We start from the raw sequence: 14,229 nt of genomic DNA, 5'->3' as shown, positions 1-14,229 counted from the left end.
TCTATATATTTTATTAGATATATATATTAAGTAGATATATATGGAAATGTATATGTATTATATATATATATATATGTGTGTATGTATGTATGTATGTATGTATGTAATGAGTGAATCTTAATGGATGCCAACCTTTTACCATGAGAGGAATTACCGACTGTAATCTTATTACTTTTTTATTATTACTTTTTTTTATATATTCATATTTACATAAAAATATTGTGCAAAATACTTTTCTTATAGAAAAATATAATTATGCAATTTTTCTATAATGAAATATATTTTCGATCCAAGCAGTTACTATCATGGATCGAAAATAGGTTACAGTCGGTAACTCCTGTCATAGTAAAAGGTTAGCACATCTTTCAAGTCACCCTACACACTCCCATACACATCACACACACGCACACGCACACACACACACACACACGCACACGCACACACACACACACACACACACACACACACACACACACACACACACACACACACACACACACGTCTACAATATCTACACAGTATATTCCATTTTATTTAAAACTGCATTTTTACTGTCATTAACAAAATTTGATTATTCATATAGCAAACGATTATAAATAAAAAATGCAGTTTTACAGCAATGTATAATATATTATTACTTTACAAATATACATATTTATTTATGAAGCATCTATATAATAATAAATTATAAATTTAAGATATGTTATAATTATTTATGTTTAATCGATTATCGATAATATCAATATTCTTCTATTATTTTCGAGCCTATCAAACCTACTTGGCAAGCATGAAAATTTGTACATGGCCGACTGTCTTTAATAATAGCTTATCGATGACGCAGTCTTGATATACATGTGTCAGTTACCGACTGATATAGTGAGTGATATCGAAATAGTATATTCTTTTCAAAGATGACTCTATTTAAACAGTATAGACAAGACGAAATGCGATTCGGTACAGAGCAAGCTAGTCTTATGTACATGTTCCGTGTACATCATTTCATAGTACGGAGTGGTGAGTGAAGTACGGGAATGATTAAAAAATTTATTTTCCGTTAAGCTTAAGTGCGGTATTGCGCATTGTATTTGTCGAGTCTCTTAAGTGAACCAGTCACCGGTTTACCGGTTAGCGAAAAATTTCGAAAAAGCCTTACGTATCTTGAGCCTATAATGCCTGTGATCACCGATCGTAGATTAGAAGAATAGATTTAAGAAGTTATTGAGTCTTGTCAAGTTTTACATAGTACGTTGAAACAGAGAGATTTTCATCAATTATGTTCATAGTGCGCATTTGGCTTCTACGTATGGCTTGATTCAAGAAATTTTATATATATATATATATATATATATATATATATATAAAATATATAGGTATGATGTGTGGTGTGTATATAATATGGGTATGTGCCCCCCCCATACACACACACACACACACACACACACACACACACATACATATGTACATATACACATATATCTGATTAATGACGTGCTTAATCACAAGTACTCATCTGCAATGAGTGAGCAAGAGACTAATAGAATTATGAAATATAATCACAAGCATGCAATACGCATATATATGTGTATGTATTATATATATACACATACACACACACACACACACACATACCATATTTGTAAATGTGTATCGTATATACATGCATATACGTGTGTATGTATGTATATATGCATGTATGTGTGATGTATGCTGTATATATGTATATATGTGTATATGGGAGGGATTGTGTAACTTATTATAATATATAACAAGTGGATGTGTGATATTTATAGTATGATATACAATATATCATGTAAAAGATTTTTACATTTGACTTATATATATTTATATTTTAACTTTTAAGTCGAATTTTATGACATATTTATTATCACGTTATGTAAGTTGTAAAATACCAGTAACTTGAAAAGGTTTTATCTATGACAAGGGAGGAAGAAAGAAAGCTAGGGATATCAAAGTACTGAATACATATAGTTATGCACATGATTACATGAACATATAATAATATATAATAGCATTTTTTTATATTTCGAAAATTGTGTTTTGATATGCTTAATTAATCCATTATATTAAATTAATAAGTTTTGAACAATAGTTGTCTTGAATATATCATTCAATTTCGACATTAGTTTTAATAGTACATGATTTTCTCTATATAAGAGAGAGAGAGAGAGAGAGAGAGAGAATGAATGAGAATCAACAAATTTAAAAATTAAACAATTCCTAAATTGTTCAGAGAATTATGCTTAATATAGATATTTGTGCTTTTTCACAGATATTTAGAAGAAATAATAGAGTTTATAAAATGTTATGGTTTTGCTAATGTTTCGATGTATAATACATACATCCTTAAATTTTGGTCTTTGAAATACTATAGAGTGTTAAAAAAAAAGAGTTATATGTTTTGATAATAAATAGTACTTTTTAACATAAGTAAAAAACTAATAAACAAATTTGAAAGTTAATATTTGTGAAACTACAACTTATATATAACACAAAATCCAAAATGAGATAAGACATCAGGTATTTTTTCCAAAGTCTTTAAAACATCTCATATCCCGATTTCGGGATAATTTTCAGAGTTTATAAAACTCTTTTGAACATCTTTGAGACGTCATAATATTGTCTGGGAAATGGGAAGGCTTGGATTGTTGTTTCACAGACAATACTCACAGATTCTTCACAGACTCTATATAATATTTAATCATTTCTACACTATCCAGACAGCATTGTAACATTTTAAAGATCTAAAGGATGTTCTATACTTTTATAATCTATTTTTTATTTTATGAAGTGAAATAATCATTTTCTATTTCATGTTCTATTTTTACGTTTCATGAAATAATCAGAAAGATGTCATTATAATAATGTCTTTAGGATATTTTATGACCAATTTATAACAACTTTGAGACTCTCTCTCTCTCTCTCTCTCTCTCTCTCTCTCTCTCTCTCTCTCTCTCTCTCAACTCCATTTGAGAAATCTTGTTTGGGGTTTTAGATATGACGAAATAAAAGTTAATTATGTGGAAAAGAAAAAGAATGAGATGGGAATTAATATTACTAAATTGGTATATCAATTATTTAGTATTTACTTAATTTTGTTATATCTAATATACTTATCTCTAATATATGAATATTACAGTAATTTTTTGTTAATAGAAGAATTATATAAATATTGAAACCACAATCTTTTGTTGAAATGTGATAGAAATGTGTCCAAGATTTTGTGTATGTATATATATATATCTAATTGAGATTGAAATGTTTTTTGCCACGAGTTTTTTAATTTGCAATATGCCATCTATCAAGACAAATGACAAGCTCGAAAAATTTAGGATACACACACACACACACACACACACACACACACACACACACACACATTTCAACATTGATCTGATAAAGCCACTTCTATTGTCTGATCAACATATCATGCTTGATGTCTTTGTAACTAATTTCACGCATTGCATGTGACCCCGAATTTTTAGATATTCCCAATCTGGTATACAATAAATGATTCAATATTTTGAGACGAAATATGCTGCAGTAACGGCAGTAATGTAACTGTGGCTGAAGGCTGATCGATTAAATTAGTATAATCAGTAGTTTTGAAAGAAATGGAAGTGAAAAGTCGAATAACTTCAAATTTCGATTTTCTGGCGAATCTCTTTTTCTCTCTTCTCTTTCTCAAGAATTCTTTTTATTATAAAATCTCTGATGGATTGTCTTTCACCTTATGATTTTTCAATCAATGATCATTCTTAACTTCATTATAATTTATATTTGTATAAATTTGTTCTTAGCAAATCATTTACCTGTTATAATGTAGTATTGGACGTGGATTATCCTAGCAAAAATCACATTATAATTGTAACAAAAATTGTAAGAAAAGAAATGGAATCAACTATAGCTGGGCGAAGACGAACTACCACACGGCATTCTGCAGAAGATCAAGCGCTTGATCAAATAGCTAAGGAGGTATGATTTTGATCATAAAATATATATATATATATATATATATATATATATATATAATAACTTTAAAAAGAATTGAAAGTATATACCCAATAAATAAAATGTTAGCGGTATGTTAGCAAACTGCCAATAAATTTTTATTAAAATATGTCTGCAAACTGATATCGATTATATCCGCATTTAGTTTATGTTATGCCGACAGAATTTGGTTTTGATAAATCAGATCTTTATTCATATACATTTTCAGGCAGAAGCAAGGTTAGCTGCTAGGAGACAAGCAAGAGCGGAAGCCAGAGAAATACGAATGCGTGAATTAGAGAGACAACAAAAAGAGGCAGAGGAAAATGCTGATAGAGTTTATGACATGTGTGCAGGTAACTTAAAAAAAATAAATTATAATAAAGTTTCATGTACGATATATTTATTTTGTATAAACTTGATTTTAGAATTATTCATGCATAAAAATCTATACATACTTACATACATATATCTATGTATATGCAGAGCTATATATATATATATATATATACATACACTAACTTTCTCACATATATATTGAAACATATTCTCCGTCTCTATATATTCGCGTATAACTACTGGTCAATAAAATTTGACCTCTCCGCTCCCCCTCCTGTGTGTATGTGTATGTGTATGTGTATGTATGTGTGTGTGTGTGTGTGTGTGTGTGTGTGTGTGTGTGTATATATATATTTATGATTGTAGCTGATGTAAACAGAACTATGAGAGTAACTCCAGATCCAGTGCGTACATCGCGACTTCTTACAAATTCCAATAATTTCCAATCGAGTCGTAGATCCTCAGAAGATTCGTTGGAAGATGCAGGATTATGCAGAGACATTAGGGTATATTTATACTTTTTTTTTTTAATTTAAATTTCAATAATATTAATATATATAATTTTTCTATATATGTGCAGTTGGAATTAAAGGAATTTGAAGAAAAATTCAGGAAGGCAATGATAGCTAATGCTCAATTAGATAATGAAAAATCATCTTATACTTACCAAGTTGATTTATTAAAAGATAAATTGGAAGAATTAGAGGAAACGACTATGCAATTACGTAGAGAATTGAGGGAAAAAAATCGAGATGTTGAACAATTGAAACGCCTTAGTCAAAGATTGAAGGAAGATTTAGATATTTGCAGAGCGCAGTTGCTAGAAAGAGATACACTTATACAAGTAAATACATTATTGAATATTGTTTAAAATAATTCAGGATATCGTTTGTGAAAAATGTTTTATACATCTTTATGTAAATTGACATCTTATTGTGTAAATTTAAAATGAATTATGAACAATTCAATATATAAGCTGAGAATACGTTAAAACTATAATAAAGGAATCTGGATAATACTTGACAGACCTGACAGAATTATAAGCTCCTAATAATCTTTTAATACATTGTTACTTACCTGTCAAGATTTGTCTATATTTTTTTCTGTTATTCTAAAATAAATTATAATTTAGGAAAATGGTTTAGTCATTGTTGATAATAAGGAAAGTGAAGATGAGGAGAACGAGAATATGGAAAATGGATTATGTCATAGAAAGAGAGTACTAGTCAGTACAGAAGCTGCAGAATTATTAGAAACAGCTGGTAAAGGTTCATTAGGTATGCAATAATATAGTTGAACAATCAGCATTAATTACTAAGTAAAATTTTATAACATGTATTTTTCAGATATTCGACTGAGAAAATTTGCATCTGAGAAAAAGGAATTACAAGATGAAATTCGTCATTTAAGATTGGAATTAGAGGAAACTAGAAATCGCTTGAGACCTGAAAAATCATCTGGCTCAATATTAGGTTTATATTTATTACTATTAATAGATCTTTTTTAATCATCTCCTTTTACTATATGTGTAATCATCAATATAAATCTTTATGAATATTGTAATATTATATTATTATAATATTGTAATATTATATAATATTATATTATTTATATTGATTGATATATTTGTTATAGCAGGTTGTTTATCTGATAGTGAAGATATTCAACGTGAATCAAATAAATTGTTAGCTGATTATAAATTTAAATTACAAAAAGCGGAACAAGATATGTCTACACTACAAGCGACAGTAGCTAGATTAGAGAGTCAAGTAATTCGTTACAAATCAGCTGCAGAAGCATCGGAAAAAGCAGAAGATGAATTAAAAGTAGAAAAAAGGAAATTGCAAAGAGAAGTATGAACATTGATCTTCTATAGAGCAAAGATTTATATACATATCAAGGCGATTTAGAAAATTACAGACACATTTTTTTAATATTTTTATTTTCAGGTAAGAGAAACACAAAGTCGAGTAGAAGAACTGGAGACAGCAAACTCCCATCTACAAAGAAGATTGGATAAACTTAAAAATGCAAAATCAGCTCTTTTGAAAGAGCTTTGACAGATTAATATTTACGAAGATGTGTACAATAATTCTGTTGATTCTGCCCTAAAGAATCCCTGAGCCGATGTTGCCTCCATATTAATAAAACTTAACCTTTTGAACGTAATTTATGAAGACAAAGATTACGTATTACCGTTATAACAATTGACATTGTAATGGACACCATTTAGATATAAAATTACAAAAAATTATTGTAGAGAAAATCCCTATTTCTTACGTTTCCCCAGTCTTTAATATCAATTTACCTTTCTATTTTTATTTAATAAAGAATAATAAGTTTTTAAAATAAATTTTATGTGTTAAAATTTTCTATACATTTTAAAAGAAGTTATGAAATTAATTCAATACTCGGTACTTATACATAAGTAGCTAATAATAAAATATTATATAATATATATTCGTGTCGGTATATTTGTCAAAATTATTTTAAATTAATATTTTTTCGATAAAAATATAAAATATAAAATATAAAATATATTTAATACAGTATATAATAGAACAAATGCGTGCAGTATAGAAATGTCGAATATTTTTTACTATATTCCATACCAACGGAATATATAAGGGCGATATATTCGTAATTTGTTTTTATTCAAAATTGTTTTAAATGATTTTTTAAGATGCTAATATTATTAAATCTTGTAAACGATATTTAAAATAATCTTAAATATAAAAATTTCTTCAATGAATACCGGCTTAAATCGAATCAACATAACATGTTTTGACAAACGTTTTAGTTTCTCTTTGTTCATGTGATAAAAATAAAACAATGTTTTAACAATACATTTAGGATAAAAGTATAAAAGTTCGATTTCCAAGTTGATAGGAAATCGAATCCACCAACCTCTCCAATTTCACTTCTTGGCAATCCTCTTTTTTTTTTTTATATGCATATTAAAATTTATTTTTTATACAATATAAAAAATTTTACAATATAAAATATAATTCAATAATATTCAATAAAAATACAAAAGTTTAATATAAAGAAAAGAAACATCATAACATAATACAATAATATAATACAACATAATATATCGTAATATAATACGATAACACAATTTGTATTGGTCGGTAACAAAAATTGTTATTGTTCAGTCGAAATATTTTATAATATCGAATAAAATTTGAATTTGCGAAGGCCCTCCACCACCCCCACCAATTTTGATTGGCGGTCCTCTTTTTTTTGCACGCATGTTTTACTTTATTTTAATATTTATTAATTATATATAATTAACAATTTTGGTAGCAAACAATACAATACAAAGTTATACATTTTTTATGCATTATTATTTACAATTAAAAAAATCAATACAATAAACCGAGAATATATTTAAAGAACAGAATATAATAGATAGATTTATATATATATATATATATATATATACGAAATTAAATTCAGAAAAGAAAATTATTAAGCGATTAAAATACCAACCGAATATTATTTATTATATTTTGTTCTTTTTACAATTAATAGTTTAAACAGATTTAAAAATTTTTAAATTATTAAATTAAATAAATTCTTAAATTATTACCCTACCTACCCGATAATTTTTTAGTATTCCTACCTACCTGATTAAAGATTTTATATCCCTACCAACCCGTAATTTTAATTAACGTTTATTAATTTTATATAATTACATTTAAATATAATATATAAAGAAATATAATAATACATATAATTCTATGATGAATTTATTTAAATAAAATTAAATAAAATCATTATAGAATTATTAATTTTTTAATTATAATGTTTCCTTATTCTATTCTTTCCCACCCGAATTCTTACCCACCCGAATTTAAATAAAGCTGTATATATAGTACTATAGTATTATCTACAGATAGTATTACAGTATTATCTATAGATAGTACAGTACTATTTATAGTGCAAACACAGAGAATACTCTACAATTACATGCAATCGCAAGTATAAAAAGATTATTAAGTACTTACTTATTTTTTGATATATATATATATTATAAACTAACTTTATGTGATTCTTCAGGCCAGATTGGACCTACCTTTCGTTGCTCCTGGCCACGTTGCTCCATCATCGACTTGGTCATATATAGCCAGAACTTCTGGCCACATACAGCCAGAAATAAGGAAGGAGATATACTCCTTCAATTACCGACTAATTAACTGCCGGCAGATTCTTTGTTCGACGCGCGCACAACGGTCATACAATCGTCGCGAGGGCCATTCAATATTAATAAAATATAAAATTTATGATAAAATCTTCTAAAATTTATATGAAATTTTTGAAGCTAATATAATAATATCTCGTTTTTTGTACACGTGATTAATCTTCGATTTAAAATAAAGAAATTCAATTACATATGATAAAAAGAATTTAAGAAAATTGAATAATAAATATTGCGATAATAAAAATATAAAAATAAAAATATTGATCTACATAATTAATATACATATTCAAAGAAAAATATGTTCAATGAGAAAAAATGTACGGCCCATATGATTCGTTCATATTATTCGCGTACGATCGTTTATTTAAATCTCACCACACAGAGAGAATGATTTCTTTAGATTTAATAAATTTTATTAGATTCAAGGAAATTTATCTTTCGAAAGTTCAAATAAATCAATTATTAATTCTACAAATACGACTGCTTAATTTTTCAAATAATAAGTAGCTTTATTTTAAATAAAATATTTACTTAATAAATTGTTTGAAAAATAATAACGCTCTTTATTTATGTTTTAACAATATTAATCTCTTTCTTTCTATTGAAAAAATATTTAATCTAGCCAAACAAAGTATTATTTAGTTTAAAAATAAATTTTATTTCCTTTAAATAATGATATTTTTTTATTAAACAACATAGTATATTCTAATGAAACAACAAAATTCTTAATTCAATAAATTGAATTTTAATATTACGTTAATAAGTTAAGTTAAATAAATTCAAGTCAAATAGAATTGCTAAATCTAAAGAAATCTTTTTCTCAGTGCTTGAATTAGGTGAGAATGATGTAAAAGATTCAAAATGAATGACGTGAGATTCAAGCGAGATAATAAATTTCTCGCATAATCAGCAATATTACGTAAATTGTTATGATATAAATTCTAAATACTAGATATTGTATCTATACAATTCATCAAATATAATAGTATGAGTAATAATAAATTCAATAAATAATGTAAATGAAAAAATATATTAACAATACTTGTATTAAATTAGAATTAAATTAAAAATAAACTTTCAAAGATTTCAATACAAAATAATGTATTTTAAATAAGAGTAAATTCATAATTTATAATTATCAATTTATATTCCGCGAGACAAAATATTTACTGAATCTCACGTCATATTAAATTTTGCTTTAACTTACGTAAAGCCAAGTTATTATATAGATGGATAGATTAAACGTGATTAGGATCAAATCGGCATGCTTGTTGTATAATTTGTTATGTTAATGTTTGCTGAACATTTATTTATGTTTATAATATTCATTATTAAAAAATTTCTGAATTTCATACTACATATATATATCTCTTTCATGCACCGATTTAAATATTTAATCTTGGTATCAAAATATGGGAAGAGGAAAGATGGGTAATAAATAAAAATACATAATATGTGTATTTATATTATTCTTATTTCATATAAATATAAATTATGACTCTCTTTTCATTTCAATCCTCACGACACATGTCCAAACGTCAATAGGCACCAACACGACGCGGTTTCCAGGCCGCTAGGACTCACGGGTCCAAACAACAAACGCCAGCCCGGCGCACTGGACTTCGTAAAGCCAGGACACCTGACAAACCTTCTCTGCAAGGGCACGTTTCCTCCGGAAGGCGAGAGTACATGCCTACTCTCAGACTACTTTAAGCCTCCGTTGGGCAGCTTGCAGTATAGACGCAATAGAGATTTCCCGAAGGTCTCGTACGCCTAGAATGTGGGCTCAGGATAGATCGGAGGACCGTGACCTCCAGTTAATCCCTGCCCCGACTGGGCTGTTGGTCTAATGTACTTAGTCTAGGATAGTCCTAGACACAATGCCCGATCAATTTAGACAGTGGCGATCAGACCTCAAAGATTACTATTTTTTCAATCATAGTAATCCAATCCAATAGAGAGTCATAATTATATTTATATTTTATATTTCCATTTATATTTCTTCATTTAATATGAGAAATATATCATAATACGAGTCATATGATCTCCGATCTTGAATATGAGTTGAATATGAGAATATATATAACATGATCAAAACATGAGAATATATATAAAAACATTTAAAATAAAAATTTAATACTTTTGAAGAATTTGAATTAAATTTCTTTTACGCGATTTTATTTCTTTTACGCTATTTCAAATGTTTATTTATTTTAAAAATTTAATGAACTAATAAATTCTACATATTAATTCTATAGATGAATAAATTCTATATATTTCCTATATATTTCTATATATTTCTATATATTTCCAAAAAATACTTAATCAATTAAACTCTATTATTTTCAAAATATCTGTCACTTTATATGGTACATAAATATTTAATTTAATTTAATTTCTTAAAACGATTAAATTACTTTACTTATTTTATTTATATTTTCTTGCAAAATTATTTGATAATTTTTAGCAATTAATATATCCCGCAAATGAAATATAAAAAACGATATAAAATAATAAAATCAATACAAAGAACTCTATTTGTGCAAGTACATTATAATAAATCAATTATACCAAGATTAAATATATAATCTTAAACTGTTTACATCTATCCATTTTAGGACAACAAATCTATGAAAATATATCCAACTGCAAAATTTTAATAATAAATAATAAATACTATAATAATATAATAATATAATACTATAATAATAAAAATAATCTAATATAAGTTTCATAGATTTGTTATTCCTACAAGTATAAAAAATTTATCACTCACCGATCCGATGCGCAACAGCGGAGTAAATCTGCAACGTAGCTACGATGATTCTGTAACATACAAAGAGAATATTCAAATTATATTAGCGTTCTAAACATTACATATTTTAAAAATGTTTACGTATATCGAATCTTGTTTTTCAATTAGATATTTATGAAAATAATTAATAATTAATAAATAATTTTCAAAAAAGATCTTTATAGAAATAAATTCATATTAAACTTTAAATTATTTTTCTTTCCCAAAGTATAAATTTTAAATGATTGAATTCAGTGAAATAAATGAAAAAAGAAATAATTCCAAATAAATGAAAAAAGAAATAATTTCATCTCGACAAAAAATTTATACTTACCGCAAGGTTGCTCCGCCGGTGCCCGATGCCTCTCCTAGGCCTCCTCCTCCTCTCAAGGTGTCGGGTCGTCGGATGTCCTCGCAGCACAGGACACTCGCGAAACACACTCGCGAATTATTATAAGCGCGCGGAAACTAACTTTCGATAAGTCTTTCGCGCGATATTTGACGGCACTCCGCGTTTAGCTGCCCGTGAAAATATCAAGTTCCGTCGGTCCAGTCAGCACCCGGGTCGGTGAGCTTTTCGGGACACACGATAACTCTTCGAGCAAAGGCTAGGACCGAAGCGGAAGAAGACGAATCGACTGACTTGAATCCGACGTCTCTTGTTTCTGAGAAATCACGTCTAAAATTGACTCAACCATCGCATAGCCAACGGTTCAGGTCGAATCACCAGGGCGGATACCATACACGTGATATCAAAAGTCACCCTGGCTATCGAGAAGGCTGGTAGATGTGACGAGAGAGAAGGTACCCACCGCCGATGCCTAACAATCTAGACAATCGGGCAACCGGGATCCAGCCTCTCGGCACACGCAAAAACCGTCCGATATACTAAGTTCTGGTCAAGTCAGATTAAACGCGATTCATTAGGGAGAGAAAACAAGAAAAGCGACGAAAGCAAGTCGATCGATTGAATTCTTGCCGATTGGGACCGAACCACTTGTCGAAGACAGAGCGTGTTCTCAATTAGCCGTTTAATGCATTTTGCAACTGTGCGAAACACAACACATCAAGCGATAGCGAGTGCGTGTAACATTCACAGCCGGCATCACCAGTGCCGCGACGCACGTGGCGTGAAGACGTAGCCGACTACGTCTCAATGAGACATCCCATGCTCCCTGCACCCCTTGACAGTACGACTCCCGGCACGAACCGTGATACTTCTCAAACGAGCCCTCGCAGGACGAGGAAAAGCCTTTCAGTCTGATTTACTCTATACGCGCGATATTTGACGGCACTCCGCGTTTAGCTGCCCGTGAAAATATCAAGTTCCGTCGGTCCAGTCAGCACCCGGGTCGGTGAGCTTTTCGGGACACACGATAACTCTTCGAGCAAAGGCTAGGACCGAAGCGGAAGAAGACGAATCGACTGACTTGAATCCGACGTCTCTTGTTTCTGAGAAATCACGTCTAAAATTGACTCAATCATCGCATAGCCAACGGTTCAGGTCGAATCACCAGGGCGGATACCATACACGTGATATCAAAAGTCACCCTGGCTATCGAGAAGGCTGGTAGATGTGACGAGAGAGAAGGTACCCACCGCCGATGCCTAACAATCTAGACAATCGGGCAACCGGGATCCAGCCTCTCGGCACACGCAAAAACCGTCCGATATACTAAGTTCTGGTCAAGTCAGATTAAACGCGATTCATTAGGGAGAGAAAACAAGAAAAGCGACGAAAGCAAGTCGATCGATTGAATTCTTGCCGATTGGGACCGAACCACTTGTCGAAGACAGAGCGTGTTCTCAATTAGCCGTTTAATGCATTTTGCAACTGTGCGAAACACAACACATCAAGCGATAGCGAGTGCGTGTAACATTCACAGCCGGCATCACCAGTGCCGCGACGCACGTGGCGTGAAGACGTAGCCGACTACGTCTCAATGAGACATCCCATGCTCCCTGCACCCCTTGACAGTACGACTCCCGGCACGAACCGTGATACTTCTCAAACGAGCCCTCGCAGGACGAGGAAAAGCCTTTCAGTCTGATTTACTCTACTACGATTTACTCTAGTACGGCACTCCCGAAGAAAACGCGCGACGCGACGAACTGGCTACAGTTCGTTTATTCAATTAAATCGGCGGCGGAAAAGTTATTAATAACAGTAATATTATTCAATGTTAATATTAATGTTACTAATAACTGTGCAACGGGTACTATTAGCTTCTTCGTCTTTGGGGTACGTACTCGAGTAGCACAAATTAATCGGCAAATTATCAGCCATCATCGGACCAACAGCTAACGTCTGGCCAATATTCTGCCGATAATAATGCTGCTTGAGTAACCCCTCAGAATACTGAGCCCCTCTGCCACGACAAGGCCATACCCTTTAGAGGGGTTATCATTTATAAAAAGTCATAAATTTCAAAAGGAATAAGACGCGCGAAATGTATATCTATTTCGTTAAGAAGTCATTTTTTTCGATACATTTATATCATTAATCAATCATAATTAATAAGTATTAACTATTATTCATATGATGCTACAACAATGTTTGGTATTTCATCATATTGTTTAACAATAAAAAAAATACGAAGGGACGCAGCGCACTGTTACCTGCTCCTATGAACGCCGATTAGAGAATAATAACACGTGGAAGATTCGTAAATACCGGCCGTATATACATGCAGTGCGCACGTGTTAAACGCGGCGCGTAAACAATGCTCAAGGCTACGTCATCAACAATATTACTACTAATATTTAACTTATATGAGGCTCTATACTCTATAACATATCTTTTGATAATTCAATACTGACAGTAATAGTAATTAAGAATATTTTTAAAATCGTATGAACTTCCAAAAATGTATGTAGACAG

The 14,229-nt window shown here is 30.1% G+C and overlaps 1 protein-coding gene and 1 long non-coding RNA gene across 13 annotated transcripts; one reads left to right on the top strand and one right to left on the bottom strand.

Moving 5' to 3' along the window:
- Positions 1 to 869: 869 nt before the first annotated feature.
- Positions 870 to 6,700, top strand: LOC105424092 (leucine-rich repeat flightless-interacting protein 2). 12 transcript variants are annotated; one of them, XM_089078180.1, is made up of 9 exons: positions 870 to 1,014; positions 3,819 to 3,993; positions 4,238 to 4,364; positions 4,714 to 4,853; positions 4,928 to 5,191; positions 5,480 to 5,624; positions 5,694 to 5,819; positions 5,983 to 6,200; positions 6,297 to 6,700. In XM_089078180.1, the coding sequence occupies exons 2-9, from the start codon at positions 3,910 to 3,912 to the stop codon at positions 6,405 to 6,407; spliced, it is 1,215 nt and encodes a 404-aa protein (XP_088934306.1). In that variant the 5' UTR covers positions 870 to 1,014; positions 3,819 to 3,909; the 3' UTR covers positions 6,408 to 6,700. The 12 variants fall into 12 exon arrangements, with proteins under 12 accessions (XP_088934306.1, XP_088934302.1, XP_088934301.1 ...); XM_089078176.1 differs by having other exon boundaries at positions 878 to 1,014; positions 3,845 to 3,993; positions 5,480 to 5,609; positions 5,986 to 6,200; XM_089078175.1 differs by having other exon boundaries at positions 879 to 1,014; positions 3,845 to 3,993; positions 5,480 to 5,609.
- A 169-nt stretch (positions 6,701 to 6,869) lies between these two features.
- Positions 6,870 to 13,891, bottom strand: LOC148936506 (uncharacterized). The gene is made up of 2 exons (XR_016139518.1): positions 11,683 to 13,891; positions 6,870 to 11,380 (listed from the first exon to the last, which is right to left on the bottom strand). It is a non-coding gene; the product is annotated as an uncharacterized LOC148936506 (long non-coding RNA).
- Between the last annotated feature and the right edge of the window lie 338 nt (positions 13,892 to 14,229).

Source organism: Pogonomyrmex barbatus, unplaced genomic scaffold, assembly GCF_055798465.1.
Source record: "Pogonomyrmex barbatus isolate J1 unplaced genomic scaffold, ASM5579846v1 scaffold21, whole genome shotgun sequence".
In the NCBI taxonomy this organism is placed as follows: Eukaryota; Metazoa; Arthropoda; class Insecta; order Hymenoptera; family Formicidae; genus Pogonomyrmex; species Pogonomyrmex barbatus.
This window is presented reverse-complemented; position numbering and strand designations above follow the sequence as displayed.